The sequence below is a fragment of the Phacochoerus africanus genome, chromosome 8 (assembly GCF_016906955.1).
Source record: "Phacochoerus africanus isolate WHEZ1 chromosome 8, ROS_Pafr_v1, whole genome shotgun sequence".
Lineage (NCBI taxonomy): Eukaryota > Metazoa > Chordata > Mammalia > Artiodactyla > Suidae > Phacochoerus > Phacochoerus africanus.
The window spans coordinates 77,979,179-77,997,219 of NC_062551.1; the positions used below are offsets into that span (position 1 = coordinate 77,979,179).

At 46.1% G+C, this 18,041-nt stretch overlaps 1 protein-coding gene across 1 annotated transcript; it reads right to left on the minus strand.

The window, feature by feature from the left end:
* Nucleotides 1-10,265: 10,265 nt before the first annotated feature.
* On the minus strand, nt 10,266-16,631 carry PLA2G2D (phospholipase A2 group IID). The gene is made up of 4 exons (XM_047792527.1): nt 16,525-16,631; nt 13,308-13,452; nt 12,532-12,638; nt 10,266-11,190 (listed from the first exon to the last, which is right to left on the minus strand). Exons 1-4 carry the CDS (start codon nt 16,610-16,612, stop codon nt 11,045-11,047), a joined length of 486 nt encoding a protein of 161 aa, XP_047648483.1. The 5' UTR covers nt 16,613-16,631; the 3' UTR covers nt 10,266-11,044.
* Nucleotides 16,632-18,041: the final 1,410 nt, after the last annotated feature.

Below are 18,041 nucleotides of genomic sequence, written 5' to 3' on the forward strand. Positions count from 1 at the left end.
GGCTGCAAGTGTATTTGTTGTTCACTCTCATGATCCCACGGGTGACTGGGAGCTGCAGCTGCTGTCACTGCCCAGCATCATGAGAGAGTATCATATTGCTAGTCCAGGAAAAGATCAAAATTCAAAGTATAGTTTCAATTGAATGCATGTAGCAACATTATAAAATAAAAAAAAAAAAACCAAGTCAAACAATCATAAGTTGAGAACCATCTGTAAAGAACCATGTCTCTAGAAATTATCAAGTATATTCCTAAAATTGGCTCCTTGGCTACAGAATGCTGGTATATGACAGATCAAATTTCTCTTCTTTGTAGTTTTCTCTGTAAAAGAAAGGTTACTAGCGGCTACAAAATGTAGGCAAAATATGATGATAAAACTACTAAAAATAATAAAGGAAACAATGTGTGCAGGGCAATTAGGAATGTTTTTGGTAAGGAAAAATACATAAGCTATGAACAGTCTCTTTTTCTTAAGGAAAAAGAGAGGAGAATAATTGTCTTAAAGTAAGATGACTGGTTGTTTCAGAATGAGAAAGAGGGAAAAAAAGATAAAATAAACTGAAACGGATGTAGAAAGTTGTAAGCGGGCAGAATGTGGATTTTTATATGCAGTCAGTCTAGGAAGATTGAGTTAATTTATTTACAAGATTTCTTTTAAAAAATACATTTTGATATCCAAAGTACACTGAAGCAAAATTAGAATTTGGTTTTCTCTCTGTCAAAATGACAGATTTCTTAGAATATTTGTCCACTTTAAACAAGAGAGGGTAGAAGATAATCTACTTAGGAACCAGGGTTTTGTCTTAGGATAATTTCCTGTAGTATTTGTTAACCTTTGTTATGGTTATTTAAGAGAATGAGACTCTCACTTTTAAGAAATCTAAGGTTTGGCATAGCCGTCATGGCTCAGTGGTTAACGAATCCGACTAGGAACCATGAGGTTGCGGGTTCGATCCATGGCCTTCTTCAGTGGGTTAAGGATCTGGCGTTGTCGTGAGCTGTGGTGTAGGTCGTAGATGCAGCTCGGATCCCACGTTGCTGTGGCTGTGGCTGTGGCTGTTTTGTAGGCCAGCGGCTACTGCTCCGATTAGACTCCTAACCTGGGAACCTCCATATGCCGCGGGTGTGGCCCTAGAAAAAACAAAAAGACAAAAAGAAAGAAAAAAAGAAAGAAATCTAAGTTTTTTTATATTTTTGACAATCTAGTCTTCCCCAAATCAAATACTAGATGAAATCTTTTTGTTCTACATCTGAGCTTGAGGTTTCCCAGAGGACTCTTGAAAATTCTCAAATGATTTACTCTCTCACCTAGTAAAAATAGAGAAGTTGAAAAAGATTTGTTTACCCTGCTAAATTTCACGGAAAGCATTGTCAAATAAGAAGGGATACTTAACCTTCCTGAGATTATATTTGCATGGGTAAAACGTTAGTTCAGAAATTGTGTAAAATTCCCAGAAATTTGTCAATGTCCTCCCTGTCCATCATACGTCCTAATTGAAGGTTCTCGGTCCTAATTTCAGTTCCTTTTAAATGTGGGGTGCCACAGAAATAACCCCATTTTCTTATCCAATGAACCTATCAACTTTTTAACCATGGTCATTTGAAGCCTTCTTTCCTTCTTGTTTCATTCTGATTTTTCTCTGAAAATATTTTCACTCAGCCACAGGCCAGAATGCTTTGTGATAGCATTGCTTAAATAACTGAGCCCATGTCACTGGACTAAGTTAGGATTTCCAAAATTAAGGGAGTAGCTGTTGGGTTCATAGACCTGCCAACCCAAGATCAAGCAGAAGAATAATTAATGACATGAGACTGAATGAACTGATGAAGGATGATTATGATTTTTGGTTGAACTATTTCTGGCTCTTTCATGTTTTACTTTCCAGGTATAAAGACCATTTCCCCTTTGTCTCTTAAGTTATCCATACTTATATCAGTTGGGTAGATGATACCTCTGTACACATAATGTTTTCTCCTTACCTGACCCCTCCAAAATTCAGAAACTCTTATCAACTATTCTTATTTTCCTGGCAATATAATTATTTGCATAAGTACAGCAAGATTCTTTTCTCCTTGTAACAGGAAACTACTGGAAATGTTGGTCTTATTACTAAAGCTTTGGATGGAATGTCATATTTGAAAAGATGGGTGTAGAATCAGATATGACTGGACAGTTGTAAGGTTCTAAGTTTGACTTTGTGAAGCCAAAGCTTTACTTCATGAAGTTCTTTTAGAAAAACTTGTCTGGTACCCGGCTTACAGGTTCTCTTGGAAAAATTGGTCTGGTACCTGGCTTATGGTTTCCTAGCCTTACATGTGAGTAGGGAAGGTCACTTCCTGGAAGGCCCAGGAAAAACGGGATATCTTGGGGAACTCAAGAGAAGAGGAGTTCACCCAAATCCATACGTATATAACCTTATGAAAAGTTTCAGCAAAGCAAACTCAAAAAGATCTGTGTGATCAGTTACCCTTCTTGCTGCCCTTATGTAAATAATCATGCCAAAGCTAGTGAGACCAGACTTATTTTGTGAACAGAAATAACCTTACTTGGATGATCTTTGATCAAAAAGAAGGATGACTGTAAAGAGAAATGTTTGTATTTCAGTGGAAAACTACAGTACACCCTAATGTGTTCGCCAGTCTCTGAATGCAACTTTCCAAATTGAAGTTTCCACCTCTTCTCCCATCTTCCTGACTTGGCATCATTGAGAAATAAATCTGCCCTTTGCCCAAAGCCCAGCCAGCTGAAGCAGGAAGACTTGATATAAACTTCAGAGAAACCACCGCAACAGGTTATATATGGGCCGCTTCATGCCAAATGCTTCAGGGCACTGAGAAAGTTCACTGGGACACCGATGTCCCTATCAAAGACCTTCAAATTGCAAGTGAGGAAATTTGTTAAAGTGTCATTGCTGACCTCTCTCCATCATCTAGAGATGCTTCTAGATCGACAGCTATTGACTGCCCTCTGGACTCAGAAACTGGGTTCCCAGCTACTATCTCTTCTTTTCTTTTTATAGAAATTTCCCTGCTAAATGCCTGACTACTCATACTATCCAGCAAATATCCTCTACAACCAAGTCCCAACAGATGATTTAGCTGATCCTACTGAACACAAGTAAGCAAATAAGAATATTTTTTTTCGGCACCCACGCCGTGCAGAAGTTCCCAGACAAGGAATCGAACTCATGCCACAGCAACAATTCAAGCCACTGAAGTGACAATGCAAGATCCTTAGCTCACTGAGCCACTAGGGGACTCCAAGAAATGGACTTATATTGTTCAAAGGAAGGAAGATTTCTTCTTTCCTCAAACAAGAGAGGAAACTAAGATTCTCCTTGACCAAACTTTAGCCAGGCTCCTTTAAGACTTTTTTGACTAAGCCTCATCCTCAAGAATAAGAATCCAGTCAAGGAGGTTTAGCCAGAACCCTCACCCTCAATATCTGATCACCTTTGAGATCTGATTAAATCCCTCATGGCCACCATTCTCCAGGTGATATCTGATCACCTTGGCCTGCTTTCAGCAAGAATCTTGTTGAGTCAGTTTAGCAAGAACCCCCTCCCCCGTTATCTCTGATGTTTCCTTTTGGTAATTTTCCATGCACGCAGACCCCACTCTGCTCCTTGGCGGTTAATCCGCACTTGTCCATGCTGTATTCTGAATGGAGCCCCATTCTGTAGGAGGCTTGTTTCCACTACTGCAATCATTCCGGTCTAGAATTTGCCTTTCTTGCTTTAACACTGTCCAGCTCTGGTTATCCTTGATCTCACCCCTTTTCTGGAAGATTCCCGGTCACTGTGTTAATTCCTCTGCACTGACCTTCCCACTACACTTCAGCTTCCCCATTTCTATTCCAGTAAGGAGCTGGGGAGAGAGTCAGATGCATCTTACAGGAAGAAAAATCACATTTCAAACTCACTGATCCATCAATTCCAAAATGATAGCTTCTGGGAATTGGCAAAAAAACACCCATTTATCAACTCCAAGAACCCCTGATTTAGAGAGTCTGAAAATTATCTGGTCCCCATGTCGAAGATTCTGTGAGTCATCAATTCTAAACAACTGACTTAATACATGTGGAATGTTGCATAATTGCTTTCCTATAAATTAAAGTGAGCCGGCTGCCGGACGCTGAGATTACTCAGGTTTCAGATAAACATGATGGTTGTAAACACTGAACCTGCTATTGTCTTCTCTAAGGATCTCTTTATCTAGAGACAGTGGTGCTCTCATACTCAGCAGTCAAAGCTCTGACATGTTTCAGCTTACAGACTCCCTTTCTACCTAGAACACACCAGACATTTTTTAAAAAATTGAAGCATAGTCAATTTACACTGTTGGAGTCGTTTCGGGTGTACAGCCAAGTGAATCAGTTACACATGTACATATATCCATTCTTTTTTTTTTTTCCCATATAGGTTGTTTGAGAACATTGAGTAGACCTCCCTGTGCTACACAGTAGGTCCTTGCCAGTTACCTATTTTATAGGTGGCAGTGTGTATCTGTTAACCCCATAATCTTAATTTATTTATCCTTCCCCCTTCTCCTTTGATAACCAGATGTTAGTTTTCTATGTGAGCCTGTTTTTATTTTGTAAATACGTTCATCTATTCTGCTTTTTAGATTCCACATGTAAGTGATGTCATTTAACAGGTGGCTTTCTCCACACCCCAGACCTTTCAACATTTTACACTCTTCAAAACATTTTCAAATCCATGATCCAGTAGCCTCAAAACATCCCATTTTACTGGATGGGAAAGAGAGACAGAGAGAAAAGGGTCTTACTTAAGGTCACACACAAGTTAGTGCTTGAACCAGGTTCTTAGATCCCATTTTAATGGATGGGAAAGATAAACAGAGAGAAAAGGGTCTTACCTAAGGTCACACCCATTTCTTTGTTGATGGACATTTAGGTTGCTTCCACGTCTTGGCTATTGTGAATAGTGCTGCTGCAAGAAACATTATCTTTTCACCAGATGTATGCCTGGGAGTGGGATCGTTGGAAAGGCTGCCTTTTTTGTTGTTGTTGTTGTTATTGTCTTTTTAGGGCTACACCTGCAGCATATGGAAGTTCCAGGCTAGGGGTCAATTTGGAGATGTAGGTGCCGGCCTACACCACAGCCACAGCAATGCCAGATCCGAGCTGTGTCTGCAACATATACCACTGCTCGTGGCAACACTGGATCCTTAACCCGCTGAGCAAGGCCATGGATACTAGTTGGGTTTGTTACCGCTAAGCCGCAATGGGAACTCCCAGGAACCGCTGCCTTAAGGAGTGTATCATTTGGGCTGGAGAAGAGTGGCACCAGGATGGCTTTATTTGCCTTGCCCAGCTTCTGCCACTTCCTCCTGAGTGGGTTACCTCGGTGAGATATTTATCTTATCAGAGTCTGTTTTCTCATCTGTAAAATAAGGTCAAAATACCCACTGGGCAGGGCTGTGGGTAATAATGTGTAAATGAGAAAATGTATACTAAGTGCCTTTGCACGGGGAAATCCAGAAATTGCCCTTTTTCCATAGGCCTTTTAGGAAGCCAGAAGCTCCCACAGCTGAATTTTTTCTTCTGCTCTGTGGTTCCCAGACGTTGGGTGTTTGGGGCACTTACCCGAACCAGGGGCCACTTCATCTCAGGGCTGGGTCCTAGAGGGGAGGGGACAGCCTCAACTTTGGCTGGCCTCAGCCCAGCCTAGAATGGGCTCCAGATGAATCAGCCCACATGGACAATGACCTCTGACCTCATGTCCATGGCTTCTTTTGAGTAGGGGATTGTACTTGGTGGGAGTTGGGGGACTGGTTTCTGATAGTCCAAAGGGAGGGAGCAGGGAAGTAATAAAGCATGCCCCCTTGTTAATTATCTGTTTATAAAATAGTTTTTATATTATTCCCACCATCCCAATTCCTCCTCCCCCACAATGGTTTCCCCTATGGGAACCCACGGGGAAATCTAATCAATAGTAGTAATCTATATGGGAAAAAAGAGAATGGATGTGTGTGTGTGTGTATCTCTGATTCACATTGTAACTCAACTATACTCCAATACAATTAAAAACAAAAACAAAAATCATGCCCCCTTTCCAATTTGCCTACCCTACTCCTTTCACTCTGTGCCAACCGCCTCACCAACCAGAAGTCTGACCAGGAAAGAGAAGAACACTCAGCCAAGCTCCTCTTTCATGGGAATCATAAACAAACTGAAGAGGTAGGTGTTGTCACCTCTGTTTGACTGATGCCAAGTTGAGGATCAGAGAAGTAAAACCATTAGCCCAAGGTCATACAGCTGGGCACTGACTCAGTTGAGAGAAATAAGATGACTTCCCTATCCATCCTCATTCATTCATTCATTCAACAGATAATTCACACGCCCCCAGCATCTTCCTGGGAAGGCTGTGGTCCCTCCCAAGGTGTTTACTGTGCTGGAGCACTGGGTGAGAGATAAAGGAATGAATGAGTAAGTGATGAAGAAATCTACCAGAAAATGTGAAGCAGAGGATGAAACTGAGGTTGGAGACAGGGAGGAAGGAAGAGGGTGGGTTGGTGGTTGCTTCACGTTGGAAGGGCAGGGGCGTTTTTCTCTGAAGGAGAGACTGTCAGCTGAGCTCTGGGAGACAGGATGACAGAAAGGGGCCGTCTTGCAAAGAGGACCCAAGACGGGCAAGGCTTGGCCAGGAACCTAAAGCAGAGAACAGAGAGGCAACATTTGGCCACGCTTCTCTGACCGGCTTGGAGTTTGCACAAACTGTTTGAAACTATCTCCTTTTTTTTTTTTTTTTTTTTTTTTTGGCATTTCCATTTTGGCTCAGTGGGTCACAAACCCCACTAGTATCCATGAAGATGTGGGTTCAATCTCTGGCCTCACTCAGTGGGTTAAGGATCTGGTGTTGCCTTGAACTGTGGTAGAGTTTGCAGACGTGGCTCAGATCTGGCATTGCTGTGGCTGTGGTGTAGACCAGCAGCTGTAGCTCCAATTCGACACCTAGCCTGGGAACCCCCATATGCTACAGGAGTGGCCCTAAAAAGCAAAAAAAAAAAAAAAAAAAAAAAACAAACCCTCCACCACCACCAAAAAACCCCCAAAAAACTCTATTTTTTTTTCTTTTTTACTGCTTCACCTTTGGCATATGGAAGTTCCCAGGCTAGGGGTTGAATTGGAGCTGCAGCTGAGGCCTGCGCCACAGCCACAGCATCACTGGATCCCAGCCGCATCTTTGAACTATGCCACAGCTTGCGGCAACGCAGGATCCTTAAACCACTGAGCGAGGCCAGGAATACAACCTGCGTCCTCTCTGAGACTACGTTCTGTTCATAACCCAGTGAACCACAGTGGGAACTCCCTCTCCTTGTTTCAAGCAGAAAAAAAATTAGAAGACCCCAAGCTGGAGAGAGCCAGCAGGTCCTGACTCTGTCATCCAGGCTGCTCTGGGTTCTCAGGCTAATTTTAGCAAGGATGCAGAGGACCCCAAGTGCAAACAGCCCCTTCCCCCCCTCAAGGGGGCGCCAAAATGAGGATGAGGACGGGGTCCTGGCCCCACCTGCACATCCCAGCAGGAGGGAGTTGAACAGAATCCAGCTGGAAAAACAGGCAGAAACATGGCAAAGTCACCTGCCCATCACTGCTCTGGACAAGGCTCCCACCCGCTAGAGGCGGGACCCAGCATCCAGGTGACATGAGCATTGGATCAGCCAATGGTGGGAAGGGGGTTTGTGCAGGATAATGTGCTCCAAATATGAGGGCTTGATTCTAGTGCAACTATTATTGTCATTATGATTATTACTCACTATACCCTCCCCCAGGATCCCACCTTGCCGCACCCCGGCCCTCACTTCCTCACCCTGGATGCGGCTGTTCCCCCGAGGGGCACCCAGACCTGGGTCATCAACTGTCCCAGCAAAGAGTGTGGGAGGAAGGGTGACACACGGCCTGGGAGCCAGAGAGACCCAGGTTTGAATCCCATCTCTGCCACTTATCAGCAAGTGACTCATCCTTGAGTTTCAGTTTCTGCAGCCAGAAAATTCAGGTGACAATTCCAATGTCCCGAGGGAGTTGAGGAGTAGGTGAGTGGGCAAGTGTTCAATATCAGGTGTTCCTTGTCTGCCCTGCCCCATCCCTGACTTGACGAGTCTGACCTGGAGGGGAGCAGAAGCACAGTGACTGCGTTCTTCTGTCTGCTTCCTTCATCCCTGGGTGCATGAGAAACGGGGGCAGAGGACAGAAATTGCCCCCGAGCCTCTCCTTCCTTTGTGCCTCTCATCCAATCCTAGTAGTTGGAAATTGGCCCATAATGAGAGAACACAAGACAGGAGGCTCCCCTCTTCCTTTGGAAACTCACTCTTGGCTTCCCTGAGATCCCAATGCCCATCCCACCTCTTGTTCCAAAGTCCTATGTCTACCTACCCGGGACTCATCCATTTATTCATTTATTCATTCAATAATCTATTGCTCACCTACCATGTGATCCCCAAGCACTTGCCCTAGATACCTGGCTCACAGAGGGACCCTGTAGGCAGAGTTCTCCTGCTGACCCAGCCCTGGACCTTCCCACCCGACACCAGTCCTGCCAACAACCCCAATAGCCCCAGTTCTGGCAGGTCCCCACCTCTTAGGGGCATTGAATCTGTCCCTTCTCAGAGGTAAATACATCCTGAGGAATCTAAACCCATCAGGGTAATCCCATTGTCTGGGGCTACCATGGTTGAAGGTGACCAGCCCTGAGCAAGAGGTCTGCTGTGTGGTGGTGACAGGGCTTATTAAAAAGAGGTAGAAGGAGTTCCCGTCATGGTGCAGTGGAAATGAATCCAACTAGGAACCATGAGTTATGGGTTCGATTCCTGGCCTTGCTCAGTGGGTTAAGGATCCAGCGTTGCGGTGAGCTGTGGTGTAGGCCAGAAGCTGTAGCTCCGATTCAACCCCTAGCCTGGGAACCTCCCTGTGCCACAGGTGTGGCCCTAAAAAGCAAAGCAAAAAAAAAAAAAAAAAAAAAAGAGGTCGAACAGAGAACATCTTCTCTGCTGGTTATCATGTCCTGGCTTGAGGGCTGCATGATGGCTGCCATCCTGGAGCAGGGAGTGGAGCTGCCCAGAGGGCAAAGCCAGCACAGTGAGGGTGCCCAGCCAAGAAACTGGTACTGATGACATCATCAAGGCACCAAAGAGCCACCTTCCTCCTGGAAGACCGGGAAGGTCTTGTCATGGGAGGTCATAAATGCTCTCATGGCTGAAGCCCATTGAGTCACAATTTTGGGCAGGAAGCTTCCTGACCAGTACAAATGGGATGAGGCGCTAGGGAGTAGAGCAGGAAGAGTCTGTGGAGGGATCCTGGCTCTGTCTTTTGTTGGTTGTGGGATCTCTGAAGGTTCCTGTCCTCATTCTGAGCCTCAGCTTGCTTAATGATAAAACAGGGATAAGAATGTGCATGTCTGCCAACATTGATACTGTCCCAAAGCCACAGACCCTGACACATGGGAGCTCTGATGGGCGAGTACGGTGGCCAGCTCTTGACCACGTATCTTGAATAAATGGACATCCTGCACTATGATCCAACATCCACTGCTTACATGGTCGGGCAGAGAAGAGAGAATTAGGTGAAAATAAGGGACTATTGATTAGCTATTTTCTCCTCCTGGTTCATCCTGGGGGTGACTTCAGATTCGGTCACTGTATAACAGCAACAATAATAATACAGTTAACTTTAAAAGAGGGATTACTATGTGCCTAAGGGGGATTACTGTGCTAAGAGCTTAGTATGCATGAATCTTGTTTATTACATTGACGTCATCTTATGTTCTTCTTATTCCCATCTGTACTTTACACACGAGGAAAGTGAGATCTCTCTGGTCAGTGGTATCACCGCAGTTTGAATTCAGTGCCCATAATTCTTAATTCCTATTATTCTACCTGGCATGAGCCCCTGAGCTTCATGTGGAAGGAAAACTGCTCAATCAGCTGTTTCACAGATGTGTGTCACAGGTTGGAGGGTGTGGGCAGCTCTAGATGCCCCAACCCTATTGCTGGAAACATGGCTAATTATATATGAATGACAGATTGTTCGTCCTTATATGAAAATATCATTTCTCCATCCATCCATCATCCATACATCCATCCTTCTGTCATCCGTCCATCCACCACCCATCCATCTACCCATCCACCATCCATCATCCATCCAATCATCCAACCATCCATCATCCATCTATCCTTCCATCCACCAATCCATCCATTCCCCCATCCATCTAAAGGCAGTTTACCTAGAAGCCAAGCCTGAGACAGGGATTCTTGTGCAAGTTAATGATTTATTGAGGGAGTGCTCTCAGGAGAAACCTGTAAGGGAACAAGGAAAACAGGCTATGCCAGTGGACAAAGCAAGACGTCTAGCCCGATCCTACAAGGAGCTCCGGGGCATGCAGTGTACCACCCAGATGGTCCTGAAAGAGGTAGAGGGAGGTTAATAATTCCCTCTGTGGTACTATTCTCCCTACTCATTGGTTAGAGGTGGGTGGGGTGGCATGGGGTGGACGATGAGCATGGTGGCTCCCAACAGCCAAGGGCAATCAATCCTCAAGAGAAGGTGGCAGTTGTGAGCACTTGGCAGCCAACACCTGGCTTAGCTGGGGGTTGGGGACCTGGGCCAGGAGGAGAACTGAGTAGGGCACCAATACCACCTGCCACCACTTCCATCTCTCCATTATGGGCTCCTCTGGTCCAAAAGCATTGCTTGAGCACCTGGTACATGGAGGAGCAGAGGAAATGAAGATGAGACTGATCCATCCTCTGGGAGCTCCAGTCTGGTCGGAGGAGGCCAGAGCAGTCTGGCTAATTACATGCCACTCAAGGGAGAGCTTGGCAAGTGGCAGACCCATTCCTAAAGTGCTGTGGGATCTCAGAGATGGGAGTAAGCCAAGACCCTCCCTCTTCTTAGAGTGTTTTAAAAGAGCCAGACTGGTTTGAGGATTAGATCCTGGGGGTTGCGGAAGGAGAATTCAGCAGTCCTGAAGGAGTGCAAGATGGGGGGCAGGGCAGGGACGGGTGAGGCACAGTGCAGTGGGCTCCTCCTAGCACACTGGGGTCTGGCCCTTGCAGTGTGGCCGCCAGTAGTAACGCAGGTGCTTCTTGTAGCTGTCCAGGTTCCGCTTCATGCAGAAAGCCACCCCCTTGTCACAGGCGCACAGCTCTCGCTCACACCAGCTCCCCTTGTCAGCTGCAGGGTGGAGGAGGAAGGCACTTAGCATCTGTCTCTTCCCAGGATAGGCCCCTGGAGGGAGCCTCTGAAGGCAGCACGGCCCTTGCTCAGTTTTTGGGGACCCTTCCCTACCCACTACTTCCACTCTAGCTGTGGGAGCTTGGGCACGTGCCATGTCCTCCCCGTGTGCCATTGCTCCTTTGTCTATTCATGCGTTTAATAAACAGTTGAACACCTCCTGTGGCAGGCCCTGGGGTGGGGGCAGGTAGAGGGGAGAGAACTGAATGGAAGGGACATGTGAGGGTCACACTCCGTGGGGGCAGCAAAAAACCACAGCAGTGATCAGGGCTGGGCTATGTGGAAGTGAGAACACGAAGCAGCGCCTACAAGATGGTCAACCGTGGGACCTGACGCAGTGTCTAGAGCTGTTTGTGCTGAGATCAGAAGGGTCTGCTCAGGAAAGCCACGGTGAAGGAGAGGGTGTATTCCAGGCAGATGGAACAGCGTGTGCAAAGACCCTGCGCAAAGAGGGACCGTGGTGCTTCAGTTTTGTGATCTGTAAAATGGGCATAAGAAGTGCCGCCTCGGGGCTCTTGTGAGAATTTAAAGAAGCCAAGGCTCTCAGCACATAGTGAGTGCTCAATAAATGGTTAAGCTGCCAATGAACAGGGACAGCTGTGATGATTCCATTCACTTCCTGGCCCTGGGACCTGCCGCCTCTCTGTGCATGGACCCAGGGTCTGGGTGACCTGGGTTACAGCCCAGGCTTCGTCATTTGCAGCTGTGTGATCCGAGCAAACACTTCACTCTAGGCTCAGTTTCTGTGTCTGCACCATGGAGATCACCCGGGCAGTTCTGCCTCCTGACTGGGCTGCGATGAAGACCAGCGATGATGAAAATAGTCACAGCAGCCTCAGTCGCCAGGGTAATTTTTCGAGCATGCTTCTGCAGCAGGCATCTGCAAGGCCCATTCTCTCAGCTCTCAGATTAGCCCTCGAATTAATGTTATGGGTGGAATACTGTTATTGTCCTGAGTGTCCAGATAAGGATCCTGAGGTTTAGAGCAGTTAAGCAATGTGTTCAAGGTCACACAGCTGGTCAGTGGTAGTCGGTCTGGGATCTGAGCTGAGTCTGCCAGCCTTCTAGATCCCGAAGGGCTCAAAGACCCCACTGGACCTCTCCGTACGTCTACCCCTATTCCTGCCCCTCCTCACAGCTCAGCTACTGTCACTGGACACATGAGAAAAACAGAGAGGTCGCGTAGGCTGTGCCTTGTCACACAGCAAGTGAAGAAGGCAAGCCATGCTAGAACTCTCTTCCTCAGCTTCCACCTCCAACCCCGAGGTCCCGGGCACTCACAGCACTGGACGGTCCCCTGGGAAAACGTGTATCTATAGTGGTCCGAGTGGATGCGGCAGCCATGGCCCTTCAGGTGACTGTAGCAGCAGTCGTGGGCGTGGCAGCACCTGGAGGGGGAAGACGGTAGGTGGGTGGAATCCCTGGCTGACTCAGGTCTCTGGCTGCCCTGCCCCAGAACAGAAACCGTGTGCCCACCTTGGAAAGGTCATGCCCAGCGGGGTCTAGTCTTCTTTCTAGTACCTATTGCTTCTGGTGCACCAGGCCGCTACTCTATCTATGAATTCTCTCTTAATCCTCTCCATTACCCTATGGTGAAAGTACTAGCATTATCCCCATTTTGCAGATGAGAAAACTGAGATTCTGGAAGGTCAAGGCACTTGCCCAGGACGCAGCCTGTAAGTGGTGGACGGAGGGCACTGACCCGGGGTCTTGACGGGCTCCCATCCCTCCTCTGGCTGATCCCTAGGGTTGTCGTGAAAACAAAATGAGATTTTGCCAAAAAGAGGTGGGACTTTTTAAAAAAATGTTCAATGGCAGCGGGGAGTGTGGGAGGTATTGTAACTACATCAGGGGTGGGAAGACAAGAGGGGCCCTTCAGAGTCTCCAGGGAGCCCTCTAGAAACCCCGAAACTGCACTGGAGCTCTGTGGGTTCCTAGCTCACAGTACAAAATGAATAAATGGATGGAGAGGAAGAGGGGACAGGAGGAAGGGGGGGTGGCCCCCGGGTGGGGGCAGGGCAGGATTCCCCCCTTGGGCCTGCGTGGGGAGGAGTTACCAGTCTGTGGCATCTTTGGGTTCACCTCTGCCACCGAGTCCACAGTGACAGCCGTAGGGCCAATAGGAGAAGAAGGGCACCTTCCCGGTCACTTGTTTGATCATCTTGTTCAGGTTCAGGATCCCACCCTGGGTTGGAATGACACCTGCCACATATAAAGAACATGAGTCTCAGGGAAGGCCAGTCGGCCACAGGCCTGGCACCTCTGCTCTGCCTGGACCAAAGCAATGATCTTGGATAATAAATGACAACAATCATTATGGCTACTAAAAATATAATGATAGCTATTGTGTGCTTACAGTGTCTTTTCGTGTAGTGACCTACTGATTCTAGCCATCTCCAGAAGTAAATATTCTTTTTAAGTAAATTTTTTTTTTTCTTTTTGGCTGCACTTCGGGTATGTGGAAGTTCCCGGGCCAGGGACTGAATCCACACCATAGCAGTGACCGTGACCTGAGCTGCAGCCATGACAATGCTGGATCCTTAACCCACTGCACTACCAGGGAACTCCTAAATAAACTTTTTATTTGGTGCATAAAAGTTACCAAGGTTGTACAGAGAGGTCTCTAAAGTTATCATTGCAGAGAATTGTGGTATATTTATGAAAACTTAGAAACCAACATTGGTATAAGGAATACTATTTAAACTATTTTATGTATTTATTTATTTGTCTTTTTAGGGCTGCACATGGCATTTGGAAGTTCCAAGGCTAGGGATCAAATTGGAGCTGCAGCTGCCAGCCTTCACCACAGCCACAGCAATGTAGGATTCTAGCTGCATCTGCGAATTACACCACAGCTCACGGCAATGCTGGATCCTTAACCCGCTGAGCGAATCCAGGAATTGAACCCGCATCCCCATGGATACTAGTCGGGTTCGTTACTGCTGAGTCACAATAGGAACTTCCGAGAAATACTATTTTGAATACCCATTTTAAAGATGAGCAAACTGAGGCACCGTACCATGCTGCAAGTCAGAGTAGTTGGTAAACGGAGGAGCCGGAATTGAAACCAAGGCAGTCTGGTTCTGCTCTCTGTCTCCGGGCACTGAGTTCATGTTCTATGATAGGAACTCTGCCAGCCCATGGAGAAATCCAAACGTTAAGAAGAATAGCAGGCATGGCTCTCCACGTGATTCAGAAATCAGTGATTTTCAAGGACATTTTTCACTTCAGTCATAATATTCTCAGGTTAGAATTGATCATAAGGGGAATTTATTTTATTGGGAGAGAGGAATGCATTATGTCGAGTTAGGAGAAATAAAATATATGGAGTCAATGAATTCAGGGAGAGTTTAGGAGAAACAGACAAGGAAAGAAGGACACTGGAAGGGACCTGTGTGCCACCTCGGGAGATGACCCAAGAAGTCACTTGGAGCCAAGAGTCTCAAGGAGACTGGGATGAGGAGTCCCCTTCGGGTGACCCTAGTTTTGGAACCCTGCCTCCCACCCTCAAGTAAATGATCTTGCAATGAAAGCTCCACAGGCGAACGAAATAAGTAGTAAGCTGAGGGGAGTTCTAGTATCCATGAGGATGCAGGTTCAATCCCTGGCCTCGCTCAGTGGGTCAAGGAGCCAGTGTTGCTGTGGCTGTGGCTGTGCTGCAGGCCGGCAGGCAGCTGCAGCTCCAATTCGACCCCTAGCCTGGGAACTTCTATATGCTGCAGGTGTGGCCCTAAAAAGACAGGAAGAAACAACCACGCAGGTTGTTTACATACATGTCATGTCCCCAGTGTGTGGGAATTCACATTGTCACTCCTGTCGTCACTTCAGCTACTCAGATATTAAAGAGAAATCTTGCTAAGCTTTAACCATGGTGAGGAATGACCCCAGGCCCTCTGGAATTCTGGACTCAGTGATAAGGCACCTGAAAACAGCCCACTGCCAAGAGAGTTACCATCTGCCTTGTGGTCCAACCAGGGACTTGAATCCAGAACCTTGCCTTTTTGGTGTCCCTCCCTCCCCCTTTCCTCCCTCAGTCTAGATCTTTCCATTTCAGCTTAGCAATAGCCACACAAATGAACTTACCACTGAATGACACAGCTCTCCCTCGCCAGGCAAACACCACATTCAGCTTTGATTCAGAATGTTTTGGGTGGTCTTATAGTTCTTATAATAATACAGGGAGGTCCACCCAGCCCTGAGAATTTGAGGAGCTCAACCTACAGTTATGAGGACTTCAATGCACTGGCTTAGCCTGACAGCAATTCCTACATTGGATGCTTTTTTTTTTCCATCCTTGGCTGCCACCACGGGGGACGGAGTCCCTTCTCTCAAGGGTTAGCCACAGTGGCAGAAGGCAATATAGTGCATGTGCTCCGTGTGAAGCCATTGCCTGCTCACTATTACACTTGCTAAACACTTTGTGTACATTTTCTCATTAGTGAAAAAGGTGCTCTTGCACCCACTTTAAAGATGAGGATGTGGGGGTGGGGGGTGGGGGCACTTGACCAAGGTCATATAACCAGGTGATGATGGGCCAGCATCTAAATGCAAGTTCATTTGTCTATCTTATCTCTACACTGTATTGCCTCTTTGCATCTGAGAGATAAATTTCTGTAGCGTGATTGCAGTTTTTAATGCTTTGCACTGTAACCCTGGAGATGGGTTCCTTTTGAGAATTTGGGAGTCCCCAAAATAGCATAAAACCACATTTAAAAATGCAAATCCTTTCTAAAACCCCACATCTGATATGGATCAAGAGACAAAAGTGCCAGTTTGTGAGCAACCATATTTGTACCTTTGATCTGCTAAAGATCTGATGGAAACTGCCCCATCTCTCAGTGGTCAACAGAACCCTCTTCCCAGGTTCAAGGGAGATAATGCATGCAAAAGGTTTCTAAAAATGTAGCGTGCTGTGCATATGGAAGAGATGGCTATTATCTTGTCAAAGGGACAGAGGGGAGCAGATCCACTTCTGTCATTTGTGTCCGAAGCCACATAGGTGTCAGCAAACAGCATGACCCCAGTTTCTGAACCTCTAGTTTCCCGTCTACACATGCCACATGGCTTGGCCACCCAGAGCTCCTCGGCCAAAGCCACTGTTCCCAGGGATTGACAGCTATGATGGCTCCTTGCATGAGGCCAAAGAGTTGGGGACTAGGAGGCCAGGGCAGTGGAGGTCAGAGCAGCAGTTCAGTCTAGGAGAGAGATATAGGGCATAGCCACTTCCCCCCTCCCCCCACCGCCATCCCAGCTCTGGGTCCTGTCCCCACTTACCAGCAAATGCCACCAACAAGCACAGCAGGGGAAGTTCCATGGTCCCAGCACAGAGCAGTGGAGGCAGCTGCTGGAAGTCCCCTTCCATCCTGGCAGCCCGTTATATCAGATGCACCCCTAACCACTGAGCCTGCCCCCACCACTCCCAGCTCTGGTGGACGTCACCATGCTCCTTCTGTTTCCTATTTTCTGGAGAGGGGAATTTTTTGTATATTTTTATTTTCACTTTCTGTTTTTTAAAATTTTTTGTTGCAAAAGAAACATACATGTAGCGTAGAAGACTTGAAAAACAATTAGAAGAAATTTCAAATCACTTGCGAATCTGTTAATCGTTATTGATTTTAATTGAAATATAATCAACATATAACATTGTGCAAATTTAGGATGTGCCACATATGGATTCGATACATTTATCTACTGTATTATGAGTGCCATTGTAGTAATGATTAGCACCCCTGTCACATCACATGATTATAATTTCTTTTTGGTGGTTAGAATCATTAAGATCTAATCTTTTGGCAGTTTTGGTGATTGTAACACAATATGGCTGTCTATGTTCCCTATACTGTGATATAAGTCTCTAGAGCTTATTTACTACTTGCAAGCTTGTCCCTTTTAACAACAGTTATCCTGTCCCTCCCCACCCCCTGTTTCCTGGTAACCACTGTTTTACTCTTGGTTTTTACATGTTCGGCTATTTTAAATTCCACATATAATTTATATCATATAGTATTTGTCTTTCTCTGTCTGAAATCTCACTTAGCATAATGTCCTCAAGGTCCGTTCATGTTGTCACAAATGGCAGGATGTCCTTTTTCGTGGCTGTATAATGTTCCTCTATGTGTGTGTGTGCATTTTCTAGTGTGTGTATACACACACACATAGATATATGACATCTTCTTTATCTGTTCATCCATTGATGAGCACTTAAGTTGTTCCCACCATTAACATTTTGATGTATGTCCTTCTATTGCTATATGGGTCTTTCCACAGTTTTCCTTGACCAAATGAGGAAAATGTTACAGGTAGCACTTTGTAGTCCATCTTTTCACTTACTAATATAACTTGAACATATTTCTGTATTGTTAACTATTCTCCCACGGAAACATTTTGAAAGGCAGTCTTGTATTCCATTATACAACTATACTATTCATTTAACAAATCCCCTATGGGCGTATGGGTTATTTCCAAGTTTGTACTCTTCTAGACCATACAATGGTGCAGTGAAAGACATCTTTGATGCTAAATCTCAGTTCCTGTTCAGGATTGTTTCTATAGGATCTACTCCTTCAGTGGATTTGCTGAGTCAAAGCATACACACACACACACACACACATGCACACACACACACACACACACATGATTTGAAAGCAACTGAAGTGTACCAACAACTTACCCTGCAGAAAGACTGACCCAGTTTAAAATGGGAATCCTAATGAGGGGAATGGTGTGGACCCCACCTAAGTAGGGTGGACGTGGAAATGGCAGGACACACACATCATTACAAAGGGACAGTC